This window comes from Salmo trutta, chromosome 8 (genome assembly GCF_901001165.1).
Source record: "Salmo trutta chromosome 8, fSalTru1.1, whole genome shotgun sequence".
Lineage (NCBI taxonomy): Eukaryota > Metazoa > Chordata > Actinopteri > Salmoniformes > Salmonidae > Salmo > Salmo trutta.
Window position 1 is genome coordinate 18,676,963 of NC_042964.1, and position 25,065 is coordinate 18,702,027.

The window sequence follows — 25,065 nt, forward strand, 5'->3', positions numbered from 1 at the left end:
GTGGTCAGTAGTTGTGTGGTCAGTAGCTGTGTGGTCAGTAGTTGTGTGGTCAGTAGTTGTGTGGTCAGTAGCTGTGTGGTCAGTAGCTGTGTGGTCAGTAGCTGTGTGGTCAGTAGCTGTGTGGTCAGTAGCTGTGTGGTCAGTAGTTGTGTGGTCAGTAGCTGTGTGGTCAGTAGTTGTGTGGTCAGTAGCTGTGTGGTCAGTAGCTGTGTGGTCAGTAGCTGTGTGGTTGTTGCAGGTTCTTTGGGCCCTACAGAATGGACATGGTCCGTAGTTGTGGCCAGTACTACTTTTGGTGAGAATTTTAAAAACTGTTCTCTACTACACTGTTCAACCAATCCAGTAAACGTGGAGTAGGAGTTAAAATGGAGTGTCACCTTGTTAATGTCCAAAAGTGGAAGTTGCATCACAGGCTGTATTCCTTTTGGTCTGTACTATCTGGGATCATTGGGACATCCCTACCCTAGCCCTTATGGTAACCTTAACCACAGCCCTTACCTAACCTTAACCCCAAACCATGATAAATGGCAACTTCAATTGGGTAGGGGCATCCCAAGGATCCCGGATAGCACACAGACCCTTTTGCATTTCCCCTGAAAACAGGAACATCCAGTTGTTGGGGACTCAGCAGAGGCTAGTAGTTGTGTGGTTGTGGTCAGTTGTGTGGTTGTGGTCTGCAGTTGTGGCCAGTGTCTAAACTACAGTTGATGCGTGTGAAAACTGAAATATGTGCGATGAGAAGTGATCGGGTGAAATATATGAAGCGAGTGACCGGAGAAGGCTTCGCTCTATCCAATCAGAGCAGTGGGATCAACGTACAGCCCGCTCTTCTCTTTACAGACAGGAAAATTAGCCAGTTGAGTTTAGAGCACGGGGCACGATCCTGAGAACTAGTACACTGTTGCCTTGGCTGCCTCCTTGTTCTAAATTCATTCACCCTCCTCATTATTTTTGCCTGCGCTGCCACATGTGCTTCTGCATGTGGGAGTATCCATAGCAACGGCTCCATTATGGCTGCTCAATGAGACGTGAGAGAGCTGTTAGCTGACGTTAGCTACAGTGACTTCAGAAAGTATTCACACCACTTTACTTTTTCCACAGCCACCACTATGCTTGAAAATATGGAGATTGGTACTGTTGTATTGTGTTGTATTGGATTTGCCCCAAATTTGCCCATTCAGGACAAAAAGTGAATTGCCGCATTTTTCAGTATTACTTAAGTGCCTTGTTGCAAACAGAATGCATGTTTTGGAATATTTTTACTCTGTCATTTAGCTTAGTATTGTGGAGTAACTACAATGTTGTTGATTCATCCTCAGTTTTCTCCTATCACAGCCATTAAACTCTGTAACTGTTTTAATGTCACCATTGGCCTCATGGTGAAATCCCTGAGAGGTTTCCCTCCTCTCCGGCAACTGAGTTAGGAAGAACGCTTATAGTTTTGTAGTGACTGGATGTATTGGTACACCATCCATAGTGTAATTAATAACTTCCCCATGCTTAAAGGGATATTCAATGGCTGCTTTTTTATTTTTACCCATCTACCAATAGGTGCCCTTCTTTGCGAGGTGATAACTGAGTAGAACAATCCTTCTACTCCAGACTGACACTTATTTAGGCTTGCCATAACTAAGGGGTTACTCGTTTCAGCTAGTACAGCCATGCCATCTGAACCAAAACATTGTCCAATACTCGCTCACCCTGCTGCCCAATATGGCTCCTTTCCCACATATGGAAAGCCGTTCAGCATGAATCACAATAATAATCATCAGAAATGTCATGATCCATTTCTTCCCCGTCATCTGAGTACTTTTTATTTAGATCTTGTAGCAACGCTAACGCAGCATGTGCATCTATTCACCTTGGTCCATTGTAAATTACATACGCTCTCACTGTGTGGCTGACTCCATGTAGGCCTAGAGTAGACTAATAAGACTGCTTGGATTCGGTGGACTGATATAGGGTACACTGTTTTGAGATTCTAATTACAATAGGTGATTACAATACAGTGGTCCGCCCTGTTCCTCATTCACAATTGGTGATTTACATAATTATGCATAGTTTGCTTCCCCTCACTCAACTTAACCATTGTCCCCCATCTTACTATACTTAATTTATTTAATTGGATATACACTATATATACAAAAGTATGTGGACACCCCTTCAAATGAGTGGATTCGGCTATTTCAGCCACACCCGTTGCTGACAGGTGTATAAAATTGAGCAAACAGCCATGCAATTTACACAGACAAATATTGGCAGTAAAATGGCTTTATAGTGATTTTCAACGTGTCACCATAGGATGCCACCTGCCCAACAAGTCAGTTCTTCAAATCTCTGCTCTGATAGAGCTGCTCCGGTCAACTGTAAGTGCTGTTATTGTGAAGTGGCAAGGTCGAGGAGCAACAACGGCTCAGTGTCGAAGTGGTAGGCCACACAAGCTCACAAAATGTGACCGCCGAGTGGTGAAGGGCGTAGCGCATAAAAATCGTCTGTCCTCAGTTGCAACATTCACAACTGAATTCCAAACTGCCTCTGGAAGCAACATCAGCACAAGAACTGTTCGTCGGGAGCTTCATGAAATGGGTTTCCATGGCCGAGCAGCCACACACAAGCCTAAGATCACCATGCGCAATGCCAACTGTCAACTGGAGTGGTGTAAAGCTCCCCGCTATTGGACTCTGGAACAGTGGAAATGCATTCTCTGGAGTGATGAACCACGCTTCACCATCTGGCAGGCCGACGGAAGAATCTGGATTTGGCGGATTCCATGAGAACGCTTTGGTGCAGAAGGAATAATTGTCTGAGGCTGTTATTCATGGTTCGGGCTAGGCCCGTTAGTTCCAATGAAGGGAAATTTTAACGCTACAGCATTCAATGACATTCTAGACCATTCTGTGCTTCCAACTTTGTGGCAACAGTTTGGGGAAGGCCCTTTCCAGTGTCAGCATGACAATACCCCCGTGCACAAAGCGAGGTCCATACAGAAATGGTTTGTTGAGATCGGTGTGGAACAACTTCACTGGCCTGCACAGAGCCCTGACCTCAACCCCATCGAACACCTTTGAGGATGAATTGGAACGGCGACTGCGAGCCAGGCCTAATCGCCCAACATCAGTGCCCGACCTCACTAATGCTCTTGTGTCTGAATGAAAGAAAGTCCCTGCAGCAATGTTCCAACATCGAGTGGAAAGCCTTCCCAGAAGAGTGGAGGCTGTTATAGCAGCAAAGAGGGGACAAACTCCATATTTGATGGCCATGATTTTAGAATAAGATGTTTGACGACTTTTGGCCATGTAGTGTCGTTTAGGTGTAGTTTGGACGGACTAACTGGGCGGGCAACTGTTGTCTTACCATGTAGAAAATGTTAGTATTTACAGTCTATGCGCTTCTGGATGAATTAGCATAATAAATGCATTAATTTAGCAATTCATTATTTATTATGGAATATTTATACAATTGCAATATCAAGGTCAGAACTACCTTCATGGCCATTCTAGTAGTTCTAGTAGGCTCTAAGTTTTAGACTTACCCATAAAGACTCACAGCTGTAATTGCTGCCAACGGTGATTCTAACATCTACTGACTCAGGAGTGTGAATACTTACGTAAATGAGATATTTCTGTATTTCATTTTCAATAAATTTGCACAAATTTCTAAAAACATGTTTTCACTTCATCTTTATGGGGTAAAGCTGTCACTTTTGATTGATATGAGATACTTTTGTTCCTACAGTGCCTTGCAAAAGTATTCATCCCTCTTGGTGTTTTACCTATTTTGTTACATTACAACCTGTAATTTAAATGGATTTTTATTTGGATTTCATGTAATGGACATACACAAAATAGTCGAAATTGGTGAAATTAAATGAAAAAAAATTACTTGTTTCAAAAAATTTGAAAAAATGTAAAACTGAAAAGTGGTGTGTGCATATGTATTCACCCCCGTTGCTATGAAGCCCCTAAATAAGGTCTGGTGCATCCAATTACTTTCAAAGGTCACATAATTTGTTAAATAAAGTCCACCTGTGTGCAATCTAAGTGTCACATGATCTGTCACATGATCTCAGTGTATATATACACCTGTTCTGAAAGGCTCCAGAGTCTGCAACACCACTAAGCAAGTGGCACCATGAAGACCAAGGAGCTACCCAAACAGGTCAGGGACAAAGTTGTGGAGAAGTACAGATCAGGGTTGGGTTCTAAAAAAATATGAGCACCATTAAATCCATTATTAAAAATGGAAAGAATATGGCACCACAACAAACCTTCCAAGAGAGGGCCGTCCACCAAAACTCATGGACCAGGCAAGGAGGGCATTAATCAGAGAGGCAACAAAGAGACCAAAGATAACCGTGAAAGAGCTGCAAAGCTCCACAGCGGAGATTGGAGTATCTGTCCATAGGACCACTTTAAGCCGTACACTCCACAGAGCTGGGCTTTACGGAAGAGTGGCCAGAAAAAAGCCATTGCTTAATGAAAAAAATAAGCAAACACGTTTGGTGTTCACCAAAAGGCATGTGGGAGATTCCCCAAACATATGGAAGAAAGTACTCTGGTCAGATGAGACTAAAATTGAGCTTTTTGGTCAGATGAGACTAAAATTGAGCTTTTTGACCATCAAGGAAAATGCTATGTCTGGCACAAACCCAACACCTTTCATCACCCTGAGAACACCATCCCCATGCTGTGGGGATGTTTTTCATCAGTAGGGACTGGGAAACTGGTCAGAATTGAAGGAATGATGGATGGCGCTTAATACAGGGAAATTCTTGAGGGAAACCTGTTTCAGTGATCCAGAGCTTTGAGACTGGGATGGAGGTTCCCCTTCCAGCAGGACAATGACCCTAAGCATACTGCTAAAGGAACACTCAAGTGGTTTAAGGGGAAACATTTAAATGTCTTGGAATGGCCTAGTCAAAGCCCAGACATCAATCCATTTGAGAATTACCCTTGTATGACTTAAAGATTGCTGTACACCAGCGGAACCCATCCAACTTGATGGAGCTGGAGCAGTTTTGCCTGGAAGAATGGGGAAAAAAATCCCAGTGGCTAGATGTGCCAAGCTTATAGAGACATACCCCAAGAGACTTGCATCTGTAATTGCTGCAAAAGGTGGCTCTACAAAGTATTGACTTTGGGGGGGGTGAATAGTTATGCACGCTCAAGTTTTCTGTTTTTTTGTCTTATTTCTTGTTTGTTTCACAATAAAAAATATTTAGCATCTTCAAAGTGGTAGGCATGTTGTGTAAATCAAATGATACAAACCCCCCCAAAAATAAATTTTAATTCCAGGTTGTAAGGCAACAAAATAGGAAAACTGCCAAGGGGGGGTGAATACTTTCGCAAGCCACTGTATTACAGATTTGAATAGCAGAGAAGTAGACAAAGTTATCGAAATTGTCACACCCATCTAACATTTTGTCTGACTTGTTGGGAAAGTGGTCAAAATGTCAGTTGTTTTTAAAAAGTTAGAGAAAATGTTGTTGATGCAGCTGTAACGTTTGATTAGTACAAAATAATTATATTCCGATTTCAGAATTAATAGCAGGAAGTAGACCAAAATGATATACCCTCTAACTTTTTGTCTAAGTTGTTGGCAAAGTGGTCAAAGGAATAGAATAAAAAGGCAGAAGTATGATGAATATTTAAAGTCTGGATTTTTGCTTTGCAAGTCCCACCTAAAAATGGCTCAACTTACCCTGCTCTCCCCTACTATGTCCTTTCTCTCCCTCTCCTCACGCATTGTGTGTTTCTCATGCCGTGTGTGTGTGTGTTTCTCATGCCGTGTGTGTGTGTGTGTGTGTGTGTGTAAGTGTGTGTCAATGGGGGGGGCGCATGCCCTTGTATGTCATGCCTTTCAGTGTGTGTCTGCGTCATGTTTTTGGCAATGTCTGTCTGTCTCTCTCTCGCTCGCTTTCTCTCGCTCTCTCTCTCTCTCTCTCGCTCTCTGTGTCTGTGTCTGTCTCTCTCTCTCTCTCTCTGTGTGTGTGTCTGTCTCTGTGCACTCCCTCTCATGTTTTTTGGCTGTGTGTCTCTGTCTCTGTGTGTGGTGTTAGGCAGTGGCAGCTGGAGCAGGGTCTGGCTAGAGTCACAGGGGAGAGGATGCAGTACGAGACAGAGTTTAAGGTCAGCACGCTTAATGAGGTCATGAATAAATGAACACCACTAAACTATGGCGCACACACACATCCATAACAGGCCCACGTGAGCTGGCTGTAGCCCTTTCCTCTTTCTATCTCTTTCTCTCGCTCCTCTCTCTCCATCCATAACAGGCCCACGTGAGTTGCAGCCTTCCTCCTGTCCCTCCCTCTCCCATCCCTCTCTCTGAGACAGCGGATAAGGTTCAACTTTCTGTTTCTTTCTTTTCTCTTTCCCTCCCCCCCTCTCACTCACTCACTCACTCACTCACTCACTCACTCACTCACTCACTCACTCACTCACTCAGAGACAGAGGTTACAGTGTAGCTACAGACAGTTTGAGGATCTGACCGAGTCCTCCCTCCACTCTGACTGCCTGTTGAAGCTCTGTGGTCTGGACCGTGAGCCTGTATACACAGAGGTGGGCGTCCAGACTGATGTCATCAACACGTGACACCTCACAGATGCACAGACGCCTCCCGGCTGCTCGGGGTACAGGTACTGAAATGCACAGATCTAAGATCAGCTCATTCTTCCCGATCTCGAGGAGGTAAAACGAAACACTGATCTTAGATCAGCATAATAGGAACTTCCTCATTCTACTTAGAATGCCTACCATTTGAGCTCACAGATGCATCTCTGCTCTGTCGTCATCTGGAATGTGTCCATATAGGGGATGAAACTCATGTCACGGTATAGAGCAATAAACCTGATTTATAAGTTGAATATGTTGTCTTATTTTATCATCTTAGTTTCATCTGCACTGAAAATATATAACGAAATTATTTCTGAACCAGGACATCAAGGTGACGTTTTTTTAAAGATATCAAAACATGTAATTACGCAGTAAAGACGTTCAGGCGATACGTTGCACTTCCATGGCTAACCACAGGGTGGAAGTGCAGGCAAGGTTTTGGTCTCTACTTGACAGTCAGGTGGCATTTGGCCCCGTCTGTTCTCTTGGCGAGAGCGGCTCCACTGTAAACAATAGTGTGTGGCCACCGAGGTGCTTGTCGTCCGCGATGCTCTGCACATCGTCACATCAAACGGCTCTTTCAACTGTTGGTATTGGAAGTTATTGCTTAGACTATACTTCCCAAACAATGTTGGGAGTCTGGGTAATGGCCAGGGCTATAGGCCTTGGGATGCATGTCAGAATTAGAATGCATTCATTCTGTCTTTATACAAGTTTCAGCATTGTCAAACAACCGTTATTATACGGTAGTAATGAGAGAGTAGAGACCTATCATTTTCTTTCCGAAAATCACAAATAAGTGGGCTACCACGTTTGTGAACATGAAGAAATACACACTGGGGGCGCTCGAGCCCTTTCACAAACTCTCTCACCCCCAAAAAATCGCAGCATTTGTCGTGCATGATAGTGTGAATGAGCGACTGTTTGGTGGAGTCTGCGAACAGATGAAGTAGAGGGAGGGAGAGGGCGGGTCGCTTGGCGTGTTTGAAAAGGACAGAGAAGACCGATAGCTATCATAACACCGTACATAGCCATAGTATGACATTTCAAATGTCTATTCCTTTGAAACTTGAGTGTAATGTTCCCTGTTCATTTTTGATTGATTATTTCACTTTTGTTTTATCTATTTCACTTGCTTTGTCATTGCAAACATATGTTTCCCATGCCAATAAATCCCATTGAATTGAGTTGACTAGAACCTGAGTTTACCCCACAGGTGGAGGAGGGGTTATATGTAAATTGAGAGAGGGCTAAAACCGACTCGACCAGAAGAAAAAAATAACTGAAAGAGAATTCCGATCTATTAGTGCGCCTGCCTGCCAGTCGGAAGATGGGGAATTTTTTCATTCGAACATACACCTCCCCTTTTCCCAAACAAGCAGTCAGTCTGTCAATGTGCTCCGAGCGTTAGGCAAGTCAAACGAGTGGGATTCTGAACTAGTGAGACGGGGGGACATATTGAATGGAAACCATTGGAAGCTATCCAGATTCCAAATGACTCGCCACATCAGACGGGCGAGTCTATAACATACGAATATGAGTTAAAGTTCGATTTATCATTCAAAGTTTTATTTTGCTCGTGTTCGTCTGGTAAGGACTGAAGTTGAAAAGGCTGGAGATCTTGTAGCCTCCAGTTCTCTTTCTAGTCCAGTGTTTTGATGTGTTATGTGATACATTGATTGCTGGATTTGTCAACACCACCTGAGTTCGTTTGTTTGAATTGCCAGTCTCATTTACAAATCGTTTGGGAAAGGATATTGATTTACTCACTGGAAGAGAAGAGAAAGAACACGCCGTGTGGACCAAACCGTGCAATGACAAATCCACCGACCAGCGAGCATCAACACGTCCTACTGATGGAGCTACTGTTCTAAACCGGGGGAAAAAAGCCTCTTCTATTTCTAAACACGGCATTTGCGCTTATGTCTCGAATCTTTTGAAACGACCATTTATTTATCGGAGTAAAAACTCTGAAGAAAATAAGAAGTAGAGAAAGGAATGGGAGAGAACCCGAAGAGAATCGGCGCAGAGAACAAGGGAACATTGTTTGGGAAAACACAATTATAGGAAACACCAACACCGCAACAGAAAATAGCTCTCCTCGAGTGCTTATCAAATCCGGATAGAAATCGATTCAACGGGGAGTTATTTTTTGTGTGGAAGAAGGGGAGTGGTGCTCAAGCCATTGAACACAGCTAGAGCAACTTTCTCTGCCGTAGTTGTCAATTACTACGTTGTGTGCTCTATTATTCGTTTTATATCCACGCGGTTGCCCAAGGCACGATATTTCCTCTTCCAGCATTGAGTGACTCACCTATAGCTTACACGGCTATAGCCTTTGTTTGGACAGCACCCCATCTACATCCTCATAGAAAATATAGCATTTATTTTTTTAAATGGGGTTAAATTATAGGGGTTGTGGAGTTGCAATGGCGTGTCGGAGAAGTGGGAGTAAAATGGGATTTGTGCTCATATTCTTACTGGATTTACTGGGAACGGCGGTGAGCAACATGGAGCCTATCTACTGGAATTCATTGAACAAAAGGTATGTCGGAAGTAAAGTTGTGCAGCCTATGGGATTGCTTTGCAGTCGTTTTGTAAACGATAATTATAGGCCTATCTTTATTATGTGGGGGAAGCTCTCAATGAAGTTTGGAGAGGGAGGGTGTGTAATAAGGACTTCAGCTCTCTCTCTCTCTCTCTCTATTGTCGAGTTATCCAAGGCTAAAGACGGTGTGGGCTTTTATGTGGCCCAGACTCGTAAATGCCGGTTTGTATTGTGTGTGTGTGTTGACGGATTTTAATAAGACAATATTTCGAAGAAAACGCGTTTTCCTTTCGATGCTTATCGAATGGCCTGCATTTTTCTCATCCCCAAATGTTTCTCCCATATAGCATGTCAATTGCAATCACCCATTGAAATCAATATTATTCAAAGTGACAATTTTCATCTAGTTGTTACATTGTAATGAATTTAGATGGGACTACATAAACGTTTGGCTAATTGTCATCCAAACCATTTCTGGGTAGGGTTGAGTTGAACCTATAGGCAGTATCAGGGTTCCCTAACTGGCGGTACGCCTGTTGTTGCATTGATTATATATTTTTGTTGTTATAAAAGACTTAAAAACACCAGGAAATAAGCTCCAAGTGATTAGAATTTTTGAAATGTGTTCAAGTATTCCCACGCATAATAGAGACACGTGATGTATGCAAACGTTAGCACGGTTTGAACATTTTATGTTTTAGTCAAATATTATGTCTGTTTGGGGTTCTTGCTGTCAATTTGCAGTCTACAAATGATTAGTAAATTATGTTCCTGCTCCCGACCATCCCCTAAGAAAAAATCGTCCCGTGGCTAAATCTATTTCAGGGATGGGCAACTTTGATTGGGGTAGGGGACACAACAAGTCTGAATTTATCATGAGGGGGCTCGAGTTGCTTCCAGTCTGCATACCCACCACATGTGCAGTTTTAAGAGCTCAATTCTACTCATTTCGCCATGGGTCATAGAGAAAATATTGCCGTTTTAAAGCAAGTTTGCTGTAATTCTACTCATTTTTCCATGGGCGGAGAGGAAAATGAAGTGTTTTTAATATGATATCTGAGTGATAAAATACTATTAATCTTAGTAGCCTAATCTAGACACTGTGTAGCCCAAGTTGACATTGATTAACAATAAATAGACTTCCTGCCCGGAACACATTCAACTCATTTGCAATTTCCCTCTAAAAAGGAAAGTCCATTGTAGGTGAGAAATGTAATTTAAAACACCTCCCATTATCCACTCTGACTAACGACCGAGACCACCTTACCTCCATTTCCTCACACCTCCACCAATTTCCATGCGTCTGAATTGACACCTGGTGGCGATGGTGTGTGTGATAGGTAGCCTACTCCAAACCTTGAGACTCCATAGCTGGTCTGGAACGGAATGTAGGTTATGCGCAGCAGTGCAGCTATTAGTCCGGGCTACAGATGCCGAGGGCTGTTTTAAGACGAATAGGCTTTTAATGCCTCCATGTGGTCGTCGGCTACTCCGGGGCCTATCTTCATTCGACAGATGCTGCAACAAGGGGATCTAATTCTGCGCGGCTCTGCCATTGTAGCTCTTGGCAAAAGCCCCTAATGAGGGGCTTGCGTCCCAAATAGCACCCTATTCCCTTTGTATAGGGAATAGGGTGCAATTTGAGACACACGGGGGTCTTTGTCAGTGGTGGGCGTAGTAATCTGATGGGTGCCTCTGCCTTGGACACGGGAGGGTAGTTTTCACTGAAGGAGTGTAGGCCGTGTACTTTGTGAGCGGGCCTAATGCTCTGTTGATAAGGTATCGTGTGATTTGATTCTAATTTAATAGACTTGCCACTTTACTTGTTAGTTCTGTTACCTCCATTTGTGAGGTAAATAGTCCAATGCCTCGGCCTAGAGGTAATGGATAACCGAGGTGACTTTCACACTAGTTACTGTTTCACACTTTCCCCTGTGCCCACTCAGGTCATGGAAAAAGACAATCTTAGGTGAAGTAGACACAAAGTGTTACTTTATCGCACAAAATAATTGCTTTGTAATTTTCCTCAGTTAAATCATGGAAGGCATGTTCTTACATGGTTGATACAATGTGATTTACACAAGTTGTTACAAGTTAACAAGTGTTTAAGGAAATAATCATCTCCCCACACACACATACGCGCACACTATATTTCTTGTATTCTGTCAAAATGATCACACCCTGTTATCTAAAGCCAGGACAAAGCAGTACATTCATGCTGAAGTGCATGCATGGTTCACATTTTGGGTTTGTAGCAAATGTACTGGCAACTATAGTGTAGTTAACCTTCAGACCATTCCTAATTTCACTGCTTTGAAGTTTAGGGTGTCCACCTGTACATTCTCCTTCCTCCCACTCTGCCCTTCTCTCCCTCTCTTCGCTTGTCAGTGTCTTCTTCAAGTTACATTTTTCTGTTGCTTCATGGGCGTTCTCGCTGCCTCATTCTCTCTCCCTCTCCCGTTGTACCTATCGCTCTCATTCTCTCTCATTTTCTGCCTCTCTTTTTCTTTCTTTAATAGCGCAGACACACCGATATGATTGTCAAACATACTGCTGACAGTACTTAGCACATCTGAACAGTGTTGGCAGTCAATTTCTTTTGTGTTCACACAGCAAAGACCTTGAAGTCGTGACCTACTCAGCCTTGTTAAATTAAAATACTCCAAACCAGAAGGTGGCAGTAGTGTTGTTTGGGCAATACATGTCCTTGTGTGTTTCTAAGTTTATGGCAGGGGTTGGAACTAAAATTATTTTCCAATCGTTTTGTTCTGAACAGAACCATTATTATTGTCTTTCCGTTCTGTTCCGACCAGGAAAATATTAGTTCTCAAGCGGTTCGAACCCCCAAAAAAGGTAAGGGTTTATTGTTCCTTTTTAAACCTCTGAAATATATATATTTTTACATTTAGCTCGACATTAAATGACTTCACCAATCAGTGTGGATAGAGAAGCTAGCTATGGAGCGGGAAAGCTATAGTTGTTTACATGCATTGGACAGACAAGTGTAGGGCGCGAGATGCGACTGAAATTTTGCTGGTGGGGAGAGGGCGAGCAAGTGCGGAGGAGGTAGAGGAGGCTTGGCTTGAAGCGCTGGGCGTCTTGTTATGACATGCCTTATCTGAATTATAGCTCGGAGGAGCGGCTTCTATGATGGAACTTTGAATGTGTTTGAACTTCGGAGAGTTGTCTTAACGTTGGACTAGAGATAGCTCGCTAACAAGCTTGAGGGCAGACCTACGCCAGAGTTACAATAAAAACACGGCTTGCCTTTATTTAGTTAATAAATCCAATGTGAAGTGTGATAACTATATTATCCTTAACTAGCACTGAAACGTTAATCCATTCTTATAAAATCTCTCTCCCTAATTTCTGAATCACGCTTGTAATGTCAGTAGGCTACAGGGTAGAGGTTGACGATTATGATTTTTCAACGCCGATACCGATTATTGGAGGACCCAAAAAAAAGCCGATACCGATTAATCGGCCAATTTTTTTATTAAAAAAAAAAGTTGTTGTAGTAATGACAATGACAACAATACTGAATGAACACTTATTTTAACTTAATATAATACATCAATAAAATCAATTTAGCCTCGAATAAATAATGAAATATGTTTAAATAATGCAAAAACAAAGTGTTGGAGAAGAAAGTAATAGTGCAATATGTGCCATGTAAAAAAGCTAACGTTTAAGTTCCTTGCTCAGAACATGAGAACATATGAAAGCTGGTGGTTCCTTTTAACATGAGTCTTCAATATTCCCAGGTAAGAAGTTTTAGGTTGTAGTTATTATAGGAATTATAGGACTATTTCTCTCTGTACGATTTGTATTTCATATACCTTTGACGATTGGATGTTCTTATAGGCACTTTAGTATTGCCAGTGTAACAGTATAGCTTTCGTCCCTCTCCTCACTCCTACCCGGGCTCGAACCAGCAACACATCGACAACAGCCACCCTCGAAGCAGCGTTACCCATGTAGAGCAAGGAGAACAACTACTCCAAGTCTCAGAGCGAGTGACGTTTGAAACGCTATTAGCGCGCACCCACTAACTAGCTAGCCATTTCACATCGGTTACACCAGCCTAATCTTGGGAGTTGACAGGCTTGAAGTCATAAACAGCGCAATGCTTGAAGCACAGCGAAGAGCTGCTGGCAAACGCACAAAAGTGCTGTTTGAATGAATGCTTACGAGCCTGCTGGTGCCTACCACCGCTCAGTCAGACTGCTCTATCAAATTATAGACTTAATTATAATATAATAAACACACAGATATATGAGCCTTAGGCCATTAATATGGTCGAATCCGGAAACTATCATCTCGAAAACAAAACGTTTTTCCTTTCAGTGAAATACGGAACCGTCCCGTATTTTATCTAACGGGTGGCATCCCTAAGTCTAAATATTCCTGTTACATTGCACAACCTTCAATGTTATGTCATAATTACGTAAAATTCTGGCAAATTAGTTTGCAACGAGCCAGGCGGCCCAAACTGTTACATATACCCTGACTCTGCGTGCAATGAACGCAAGAGAAGTGACACAATTTCATCTGGTTAATATTGCCTGCTAACCTGGATTTCTTTTAGCTAAATATGCAGGTTTAAAAATATATACTTCTGTGTATTGATTTTAAGAAAGGCATTGATGTTTATGGTTAGGTACAGTCGTGCAACGATTGTGCTTTTTTCGCAAATGCACTTTTGTTAAATCATCCCCCGTTTGGCGAAGTCGGCTGTCTTTGTTAGGAAGAAATAGTCTACACAGTTCGCAACGAGCCAGGCAGCCCAAACTGCTGCATATACCCTGACTCTGTTGTAAGAGAAGTGACACATTTTCCCTAGTTAAAAGGAATTCATGTTAGCAGGCAATTTTAACTAAATATGCAGGTTTAAAAATATATACTTGTGTATTGATTTTAAGAAAGGCATTGATGTTTATGGTTAGAGCAACGTGTACCTAAGCGATTATATGCAATGTAGGACAGGCTAGATAAACTAGTAATATCATCAACCATGTGTAGTTAACTAGTGATTATGATTGATTGATTTTTTATAAGATAAGTTTAATGCTAGCTAGCAACTTACCTTGGCTTCTTACTGCATTCGCGTAACAGGCAGGCTCCTCATGGAGTGCAATGTAAAGCAGGTGGTTAGAGCGTTGGACTAGTTAACGTTAAGGTTGCAAGATTGAATCCCCGAGCTGACAAGGTAAGAATCTGTCGTTCTGCCCCTGAACAAGGCAGTTAACCCACCGTTCCTAGGCCGTCATTGAAAATAAGAATGTGTTCTTAACTGACTTGCCTAGTTAAATAAAGGTTAAATATATATTTTTTAAATACAGTAGCCTATTCCTCAGAGAGGAAGGGGCAAAGATTTTCAGCTAACAGTAGTGCTGAGGGTTTAACCTGTTGGTTATTTTCCGTTTTTTAAACAACTCATTGACCAACGTCAGTTCAATTATTTTAATTCCATTTAGTTTTTGTTTCTTTCCCTGGGCTCAATGTGCACATTGTACAGTTCTCTAGAGATAAATCGGATCAAGCCCGAACTGTGCAATGTAATTGTTGTTTCCAACAGGCCAATATTCTACATAATTACTACATTTTCTGTGCTAAACTAACTACAATGACCATAATCCATTGCGTGCCTACTTGTCTGGTCTGTGTGTCACTTTTATGCCTGCTATGTAAGAGAGATAGAAGAATGTGCGATGTCGAGGGATAGAGAGAAGTTGCTTCACAAGGTATCTCTACCTGAAAATACATTATCTAAGTGATTGATAGTTTGTATTCAGCAGTCATAAAAGTATGCCTTATTTACTCTGAAGAACTACTAAAATAGTGATTTTGTCAGACCGCATAGGCAGCAGCTCTATAGAGATGAGATGACTTGGAATGAAATAATAAAGTCATCAAATAAATCAAATGAAATATTTTTGTAAAGTCATGTGAATACATTTTAGTCATTTAGCAGACGCTCTAATCAAGAGCAACTTACACTGGTGAGTGCATACATTTTCAAATCAAATCAAATTTGTTACATACACATGTTGAGCAGATGTTATTGCGGGTGTAGCGAAATGCTTGTGTTTCTAGCTCCAACAGTGCAGTAATATCTAACAAGTAATATCTAACAATAGGCACAATCAAAGTAAAGGAATGGAATATACAGTTGAAGTCGGAAGTTTACATACACCTTAGCCAAATACATTTAAAATCAGTTTTTCACAATTCCTGACATTTAATCCTCATAAAAATTCCCTGTTTTAGGTCAGTTAGAATCACCACTTTATTTTAAGAATGTGAAATGTCAGAATAATAGTAGAGAGAATTATTTCTTTCAGCTTTTATTTCTTTCAGATTCCCAGTGGGTCAGAAGTTGATATTCACTCAATTAGTATTTGGTAGCATTGCCCTTAAATTGTTTAACTTGGGTAAAACATTTTGGGTAGCCTTCCACAAGCTTCCCATAATAAGTTGGTTGAATTTTGGCCCATTCCTCCTGACAGAGCTGGTGTAACAGAGTTAGGTTTGTAGACCTCCTTGCTCGCACATGCTTTTTCAGTTCTGCCCACAAATTTTCTATAGGTTTGAGGCCAGGGCTTTGTGATGGCCACTCCAATACCTTGACTTTGTTGTCCTTAAGCCATTTTGCCACAACTTTGGAAGTATGCTTGGGGTCATTGTCCATTTGGAAGACCCATTCGCGACCAAGCTTTAACTTCCTGACTGATGTCTTGAGATGTTGCTTCAATATATCCACATAATTGTCCTGCCTCATGATGCCATCTATTTTGTGAAGCGCACAAGTCCCTCCTGCAGCAAGCACCCCCACAACATGATGCTGCAACCCCCGTGCTTCACGGTTGGGATGGTGTTCTTCGGCTTGCAAGCATCCCCCTTTTTCCTCTAAACATAACGATGGTCATTATGGCCAAACAGTTCTATTTTTGTTTCATCAGACCAGAGGACATTTCTAAAATAAGTGCGATCTTGTACCCATGTGCAGTTGCAAACCGTAGTCTGGCTTTTTTATGGCGGTTTTGGAGCTGTGGCTTCTTCCTTGCTGAGCGGCCTTTCAGGTTATGTCGATATAGGACTCATTTTACTGTAGATATAGATACTTTCATACCTGTTTCCTCCAGCATCTTCACAAGGTCCTTTGCTGTTGTTCTGGGATTGATTTGCACTTTTCACACCATAGTACGTTCATCTCTAGGAGACAGAACGCATCTCCTTCCTGAGTGGTATGACGGCTGCGTGGTCCCATGGTGTTTATACTTGTGTACTATTGTTTGTACAGATGAACGTGGTACCTTCAGGTGTTTGGAAATTGCTCCCAAGGATGAACCAGACTTGTGTATGTGTACACATTTTTTTTCTGAGGTCTTGGCTGATTTCTTTTGATTTTCCCATGATATCAAGCAAAGAGGCAGTGAGTTTGAAGGTAGGCTTTGAAGTACATCCACAGGTACACCTCCAATTGACTCAAATTATGTCAATTAGCCTATCAGAAGCTTCAAAAGCCATGACATAATTTTCTGGAATTTTCCAAGCTGTTTAAAGGCACAGTCAACTGAGTATATGTAAACTTCTGACCCACTAGAATTGTGATACAGTGAATTATAAGTGAAATAGTCTGTCTAAATAATTGTTGGAAAAATTGCTTGTGTCATGCACAATGTAGATGTCCTAACTGACTTGCCAAAACTATAGTTTGTTAACAAGAAATCTGTGGAGTGGTTGAAAAACAAGTTTTAATGACTCCAACCTATGTGTATGTAAACTTTCGACTTCAACTGTATAAATATTTGGACGAGCAATGTCAGAGCGGCATAGACTAAGATACCGTAGAATTGGATAGAATACAGATGAGTAATGAAAAATATGTAAACATTATTAAAGTGGCCAGTGATTTCAAGTCTATGTATATAGGGCAGCATCCTCCAATGTGCTAGTGATGGCTATTTAGCAGTCTGATGGCCCTGAGATAGAAGCTGTTTTTCAGTCTCTCGGTCCCAGCTTTGATGCACCTGTAGGGGGGCAGGTAGCTTGCCCCCAGTGATGCGTTGGGCAGACCGTACCACCCTCTGGAGAGCCCCGTGGTTGCGGGCAGTGCAGTTGCCGTACCAGGCGGTGATACAGCCCGACAGGCTTTTCATACTGGTCCCCCGTGGGAATAAAACCCACAACTCCTTTTGGCTCCCCACACGGGGGCTTGTGCTCTCTGATTGGCTCAAAGTCAAGTTGTTGGCCACTGATGAGCATTGCAATTCTACAAGTAGAAACGTCAGGTTTGTCACCACCGGTTAGGCACTCAACAGGTAGCGCGTTTGTTCTAGCAAGAGAAGGAGCGGCCTCCCACTGTGGTAAGTACATATCGGCAGACTATACTCTTAGAAAAAAAGTCCCCATAGGAGAACCCTTTTGGGTTCCATTTAGAACTCTTCTACAGAGGGACCCAAAAGGGTTTTTACCTGGAACCAAAAAGGGTTCTTCAAAGGGGTCCCCTATGGGGACAGCCGAAGAACCCTTTTAAATTCTAGATGTCACCTTTTTTTCTAAGAGTGTATTGGCAGTGAGATTCTCGGTGTGTTTCATGCTTTATGCTCATGTCTATATCCATCCTTAAGTCCATTCCTCTCTCATCTCTCTCCCTCCTACCCTCACACTTTCTCTCTCCAGGGCCATAACTACATATGAGGACACTGAGGTGGAGACCTCTGTATTTTTTCGGGAAATTGTTTATATTATTATTTTCATTCAATTTGGAAACTCAGTTGGGATCTCAACTTACTGCTGAGAGTTAGAATAGTAGAGTACACTAGGTGAAATTTAGACACTTGGTTGTGCATCAGCAGTTTTCGTCTTGCTATGTCACTCACTGACAGGTACAAAATTAGCCCATGTGTCAGTTAATATTTTTTAGATTGGTAAAATGAGTCTAGTTAGTCTAGCCAGCTATCTAAACTTGTACACTGCAAAAAAGTTCAATCTAACCAAGGCTAAATATCTAAAGGTATTGAGTGATAATTCACTTCAAATGTGTTTTTTCTTTTGTTACACAGCTAATTTATCAAACGTCATTGGCAGATAATTTGGCTTATTTTAACAAAAACAAAGCTTAATACAAGTCACTTCGTATTTCAAGATATTTGATCTTAACAACCCCCCCCCCCCCCCCCCAATACCGGACCTCACTAAAACTCTGGCCCTGGTTACGGCCCTGCTCCATCTCTTCCTGTCGTTTTCCATCGGCCCTCTTTCTTTGTCAGTCCTCTCAGAGCCCGGTGACCAGACGTGGCAAATTAAAAACGTGTCCCATTCAGACGCTGATTATACAGCTACACAGCAGGGGACACTGTGACTAAAGGTAGGTTAGAGAAAGGAGGGAGGAGAGACAGATGGAGGGGGGTGTAGAGAGGAGAGTGAGGTAAGGCTGGATGTATTAAAAGGGGTGGAATGGCTGGAACATAAGGAAATGTATGTGAAAAAAAGGAGGAAGGGAGAGAGTGAGTGAGGGAAGGCGAAGAGGGGTTGGATAGATGGGGAGAAAAAAAGTAAGGTGAGGTAGAGTGGGAGATAGTGAAGGAGAGAGGATGATGAAGTCTGGGAGGAGTAAGGGTGGAATCGATATGAGTTAAGACAAATGCCAATACACGTTATACTTAAAGGAACAGGAATTGAACCAGAACTGTCACGTCCTGACCAGTAAGGGTACATTTGTCATTGTAGTATGGTCAGGGGGTGTTTGTTTTGTGTGTTTTGGGTTTTTTTTGTTCTAGGGGATTTTGGTTCTAGTTTTCTATTTCTATGTTTCTTTTCCATGTTTGGCCGAGTATGGTTTCCAATCAGAGGCAGGTGTTTTTTGTTGTCTCTGATTGGAAGCCATACTTAGGCAGCCTGTTTTTTCCTTTGGGTTTGTGGGTGGTTGCTTTCTGTATAGTCTGTGAACCTTACAGAACTGTTGATTGTTGTTTGTTATTTTTGTCTAAGTGTTCACTCTCTTTAATAAATATACGAAGATGAGCACTATACCCACTGTGTTTTGGTCCCCTTTCATCGACGCTTATGACAAGAACAATCACCTTGGGAGAATCTCCCCGAGACATACAGGGCCTTCAGAATGTATTCATACCCCTCGACTTATTCCACATTTTGTTGTTACAGCCTGAATTCAAAATGGGTTATATATATATATATATTTCTCACCCATCTACACACAATACCCCATAATGACAAAGTGAAACTCATGTTTTTAGAAATTGGAGCACCCCTGAGTCAATACATTTTCGAATCAGCTTTGGCAGTGAATACAGCTGTGAGTCCTTCTGGGCAAGTCTAAGAGCTTTGCACACCTACGCTACATGACCAAAAGTATGTGGACACCTGCTTGTCAAACATTGCTTCCATTCAGCCACAAAAGCATTAGCGAGGTCGGGCACTTATGTTGGGCAGCTTTCCAATTCCCAAAGTGGTTGAATGGGGTTGAGGTTAGGTCTCTGTGCAGGCCAGTCAAGTTCTTCCACACCTATCTTGACAAACCATTTCTGTATGGACCTCGCTTTGTGCACGGGGGTTTTGTCATGCTGAAACAGGAAAGGGCCTTCCCCAAACTGTTGCCACAAAGTTGGAAACACGGAATTGTCTAGAATGTCATTGTATTCTGTAGCGTTAAGATTTCCCTTCACTGGAACTAAAGGGTCCGAACCATGAATACCAGCCCCATATCATCATTCATCGTCAATCAAACTTTACAGTTGGCACTATGCATTGGGGGAGATAGCGTTCTCCTGGCATCCACCAAACCCAAACTCGTCCGTCGGACAACCAGACGGTGAAGCGTGATTCGTCACTCCAGAGAACGCGTTTTCACACCTCCAGAGTCCAATGGCGGCGAGCTTTACACCACTCCAGCCGACACTTGGCATTGTGCATGGTGGTCTTAGGCTTGTGTGTAGCTGCTCGGCCATGGAAACCTATTTCATGAAGCTCCCAACGAACAGTTATTGTGCTGATGTTGCTTCCAGAGGTAGTTTGGAACTCGGTAGTGAGTGTAGCAGCTGAGGACAGATCATTTTGACGCGCTTCAGCACTCGGCAGTCCTGTTCTATGAGCTTGTGGGGCCTACCACTTCGCGGCTGAGCCGTTGTTTCTCGTAGGTGTTTCCCCTTCAAAATAACAGCACTTGCAGTCGACCGGGCCAGCTGTAGCAGGGCAGAAATTTGACGAACTGACTTGTTGGAATGGTGGAATCCTATAATGGTGCCAAGTTGAAGGTCACTGAGCTGTTCAGTAAGGCCATTCTACTGCCAATGTTTGTCTATGGAGAATTCATTACTGTGTGCTCGATTTTATACACCTGTCAGCAATGGGTGTGGCTGAACTAGCTGAATCCATTAAATTGAAGGGGTGTCCACAGACCCCGCAGCAATGTTCCAACATCTTGTGGAAAGCCTTCCCAGAAGAGTGGAGGCTGTTATAGCAGCTAAAGGGGGACCAACTCCATATTAATGCCCATGATATTGGAATGAGATGTTCAATGAGCCGTTGTCCACATACTTTTGGTCGTGTAGAGTGTGTTGTACAACATTTGTACATTTATTAGGGCTTCAAGTGGGGCGGCAGGTAGCATAGTGGTTAGAGCGTTGGACTAGTAACTGAAAGGTCGCAAGTTCAAATCCCTGAGCTGACAAGGTAAAAATCTGCCGTTCTGCCCCTGAACAAGGCAGTTAACCCACTGTTCCTAGGCTGTCATTGAAAATAAGAATTTCTTCTTAACCGACTTGCCTAGTTAAATAAAGGTAAAAGTAGTGAATGTGGTGAAACCCTATTGTATTTCTTCTGGTTCACTATCAGGATTCTTATTATACTGGTTTTTCAGACACGGATATTCGTACAGTAAAGAAACTTGGCACGCATGTTCCAAACACTGTCAAGACTCAACATATGCAGGCATATTCAGATCAACCACATTGCAGTGCTATAACGGTCACATGTTTATATATTTTGATCTAATAATGATAAGGGATATGAGTGAAGCTAATCTGTAAATTATGGTTCAGTTTGGCCACATGGGGGACGCTGTAGGACATAATCTTTCATGCAAGCTCATTGGCTTATTGCGGCCATATTGTTTGAGTACGACTTGAAGATGTACATCCATAAACGCTTTACACCAAATTTTGAGCCAATCGGACTAGCAGTTCTGGAGAAGACGTTTAATGTAGTCAACATCATTACAATTAGTCCAAAATATGCATATTGCATGATCTGTTTTATGTTGTAATATTTGGCAAGTGTGGTAAGGAGTACAGAAGTATCCCATGGCAGGATGTTGTGTCCTATTTGTCCTGATGGTGGAACAGTGGCCCCACAGCTTGAACCCTGGAATTGCTGCCAGCAGCAATATTATTTTATTTTTATTATTCAACCTTGGTCAAGTTGGTTGTTGATCATTGCTAGATAGCCATTTTGCTAGACAGATTGACCATCTTGGCGGTTCTAGTGCTAAGAGCTTTGCACACCTCGATTGTACAATATTTACACATGATTCTTTTTAAAATTCTTCAAGCTCATTAAACATTGCTAGACAGCCATTTTTAAGTCTTGACATAGATCTTCAAGCCGATTTTATCTCAAAACTGTAACTAGGCCACTCAGAAAAATTCAATGTTGTCTTGGTAAGCAACTCCAATGTATATTTGGCCTTGTGTTTTAGGTTGTTGTCCTGCTGAAAAATGTATTTGTCTTCCAGCGTCTGTTGGAAAGAAGACTGGAACAGGTGTTCCTGTAGGATTTTGCCTGTGCTTTGCTCTATTCCATTTATTTTTATCCACAAAAACTCCTTTGCCGATGATAAACATACCCATAACATGATGCAGCCACCACCATGCTTGAAAATGAGTAGTACTCAGTGATGTGTTGGATATTCCCCAAACATAACGCTTTGTATTCGGGACATGAAGTTAATTTCTTTGCCACATTTTTTGCACAGTAATTGCAAACAGGATGCACGTTTTGGAATATTTTTATTCTGTACAGGCTTCCTTCTTTTCATTTGGTAATTTAGGTTAGTATTGTGGAGTAACTACATTGTTCTTGATCCATCCTCAGTTTTTTCAGCCATTAAACACTGTAACTGTTTTAAAATCACCATTGGCCTCATGATGAAATCCCTGAGCGGTTTCCTTCCTCTACGGCAACTGAGTTAGGAAGGACGCCTCTATCTTTGTAGTGACTGGGTGTATTGATACACCATCCAATTAAGTGATAATGCCAGAGAAGCCAGTGTTAGGAGGATATATTGGCATGGGTGTTAGGCCCGAGATGAAGTCAAACCATTCCAATATATTCTCCAACCACTGGCTTTGGGGGCAATATCACTTTTATACAACAGGTTACCAACATATTGAAATAATGATCGACATATTTTCTTAAAAAACATTATTTTGACGCATTTATTCATACTATTTCATCCTTTCACAAGATATAGTCCCGACGCAAATCTAGAGTTGCTACCTAAGCCGGCGGGTCGTTCGTTCTATTGGATCAGTTGCCAGAGACGCGACCCAGTCGTTCAGTCTTTTTGTTCTGTATCTATGGACATTTGTCTTGAATGCCATACTGGCTGGCAATGTTCCTACCCTTTGCTTGCTAGCTAGCCAACTACGGCTAACTTACAGTCACGTCAAACAGTGCAGACAGAATAACAACAGTAGCTACATTTGTTTAAGCTGTTTTCTAGTGACATTTATTTGCATACGTCCATAACAATGAGCTGCGATTTTTTTTTTTTTCTGGCATAGAAAATGTTCTCTCTCGTCAGGACACTGTTGTTCAGAGGAGCTAGCCAACTACACAGCTAACGCAATCACTTCAAACTGAAGCTGGAAAGACTGCAAACTAGCTGCACTTTGTTTCCTTTGACCTTTTTTCAGTTGACATTTCTTTGTATATATTCATAAAAATGATGCAAGCAGATTCATGATTTCGACTGGCCGAGAAACGCTGCCTGCCTGCCTGCCTGTCTCATCCTGACTCCCGACCCCTAACATTCATTACTATGGGACAGCTGGAGATGGAATTTGAAAATTGGTGAAACAGTGTTGCAAATGTCAGCGAGACAGACAGCAAGGTTTATACGAATCTCCGCTGTTGAAAACTAAATGTTAGTTAGTCTAAAAGAAATGTGAGAATTTCTTGATGATTTTTATAATGGAGATCAAGTTTCTAACTTCCCTGGCTGGGTTGATGAGACAGTGGATTGCGCAGTCAGATGGAACAGAGTTAATAGGCATTTTAACGTCATAGATTTAGCTGGTGGTAACTTGTGGAATAGACACCGGCTGTAATGCGCTTTTAACCAATCAGCATTCAGGATTAGACCCACCCATTGTATAGAGTTAATGAATAACTTCACCACGCTGAAATGGATATTCAATGTCTGCTTTTTTATGTTTTACCCATCTACCAATAGGTGCCCTTCTTTGCAAGGCATTGAAAAACCTCTCTGGTCTTTGTGGTTGAATCTGTGTTTGAAATTCACTACTCGACTAAGAGACCTTATAGATAATTGTATGTGTGGGGTACAGAGATGACGTAGTCATTAAAAAAAAAAAATGTTAAACACTATTATTGCACACAGAGTGAGTCCATGCAACTTATTATGTGACTTGTGAAGCAAATGTTTACTCCTGAATTTATTTAAGCTTGCCATAGCAAAGGGGTTGAATACTTATTGACTCAAGACATTTTAGCTTTTCATTTTTAATTAATTTGTAAAAACATAATTCCACTTTGACATTATGGGGTATTGTGTGTAGGCCAGTGACATAAAATCTCAATTGAATTCATTTTAAATAATGTGTGAATACTTTCTGAAGGCACTATACATTATCCCTTATCCTAGAACACACACACATCCTTTATCCTTATCCCAGCATCTCCCATTATCAACTACACACTGGGCTAATGAAAGATCGAATCTGTTATTACTCTCTGTTAGGAGGCGAGTGGAAGGAACGCTGGTCGCTAATGCTGTTCCAACACGAAAACACACCAGGTAGATGGTGTTGGGTAACAGTGGCTGGGTCTCTGTACAGACAGTGCTCCACTCTTGGAGATACATGCATCTGCACACACACACCAACACACGCGGTACAAGATAAATGGCTTTATTAGATGTGATGGGATTTTAGCTTATGCTGGGGTTTTTGGATGCTCCGGTGTGTACAATCGGATTGGGAGTTGTTAAAGGGTTTGGGGCTGTTCGATCAGCCTAAATTGGTCATCTATCGCTCTCTCTCTCTCTCTCTCTCTCTCTCTCTCTCTCTCTCTCTCTCTCTCTCTCTCTCTCTCTCTCTCTCTCCATACTGTGGTAAATGACTGTAGATGATGGTAAACACCGGTGTGAGTGGGCGTCTCCCCTAAACTGCTCGCGGTGACTTGTACTACAACGATTCCCTCTCAAACACACATTAAAAATGTATCCCCCTTCCAGATTCTCAATAATTAATTAATCGTCTGCTAATTGGCGCGGGATAAAAGGCTGGTTAACTAGGCTAAGCGTTGCAAGTACAAAAAAATGGAACACAGCAGGGTCTCCGAATTAAAAAATAATCTATTTGGGAGGGGGAGGGAGAGGAGGAATGAAGAAGAGGAGGAGGAGAAAGTTACAAAAGGTCTTATGAAAACAGTATTATTTGTTTGTGTGGTGAATTAGCGCTTATTTAAATTGGTAGAATCAAACCCAGTCCCATCCATAAATCCACCCTTAGGTTTCCCTGTACATGGATGATGTATTTTCCATTATTTTCTGTTGTGTGGATAAGGGTGTATATGAGAAGCAGTAAGCTTAGTTACACAGATCCTTAGGCAAAATGATTAGAGAATATCTACTG

General features: G+C 42.0%; 1 protein-coding gene across 1 annotated transcript in view; it reads left to right on the forward strand.

Annotated features, from left to right (window-relative positions):
- Positions 1-7,952: 7,952 nt before the first annotated feature.
- Positions 7,953-25,065, forward strand: part of LOC115198372 (ephrin-B3) — a gene marked incomplete in the record, with an annotated part of 73,482 nt that continues 56,369 nt past the window's right edge. The window contains 1 exon segment of the mRNA XM_029760274.1: positions 7,953-9,160. Within this exon segment, the coding sequence (XP_029616134.1) occupies positions 9,012-9,160 (149 nt within the window).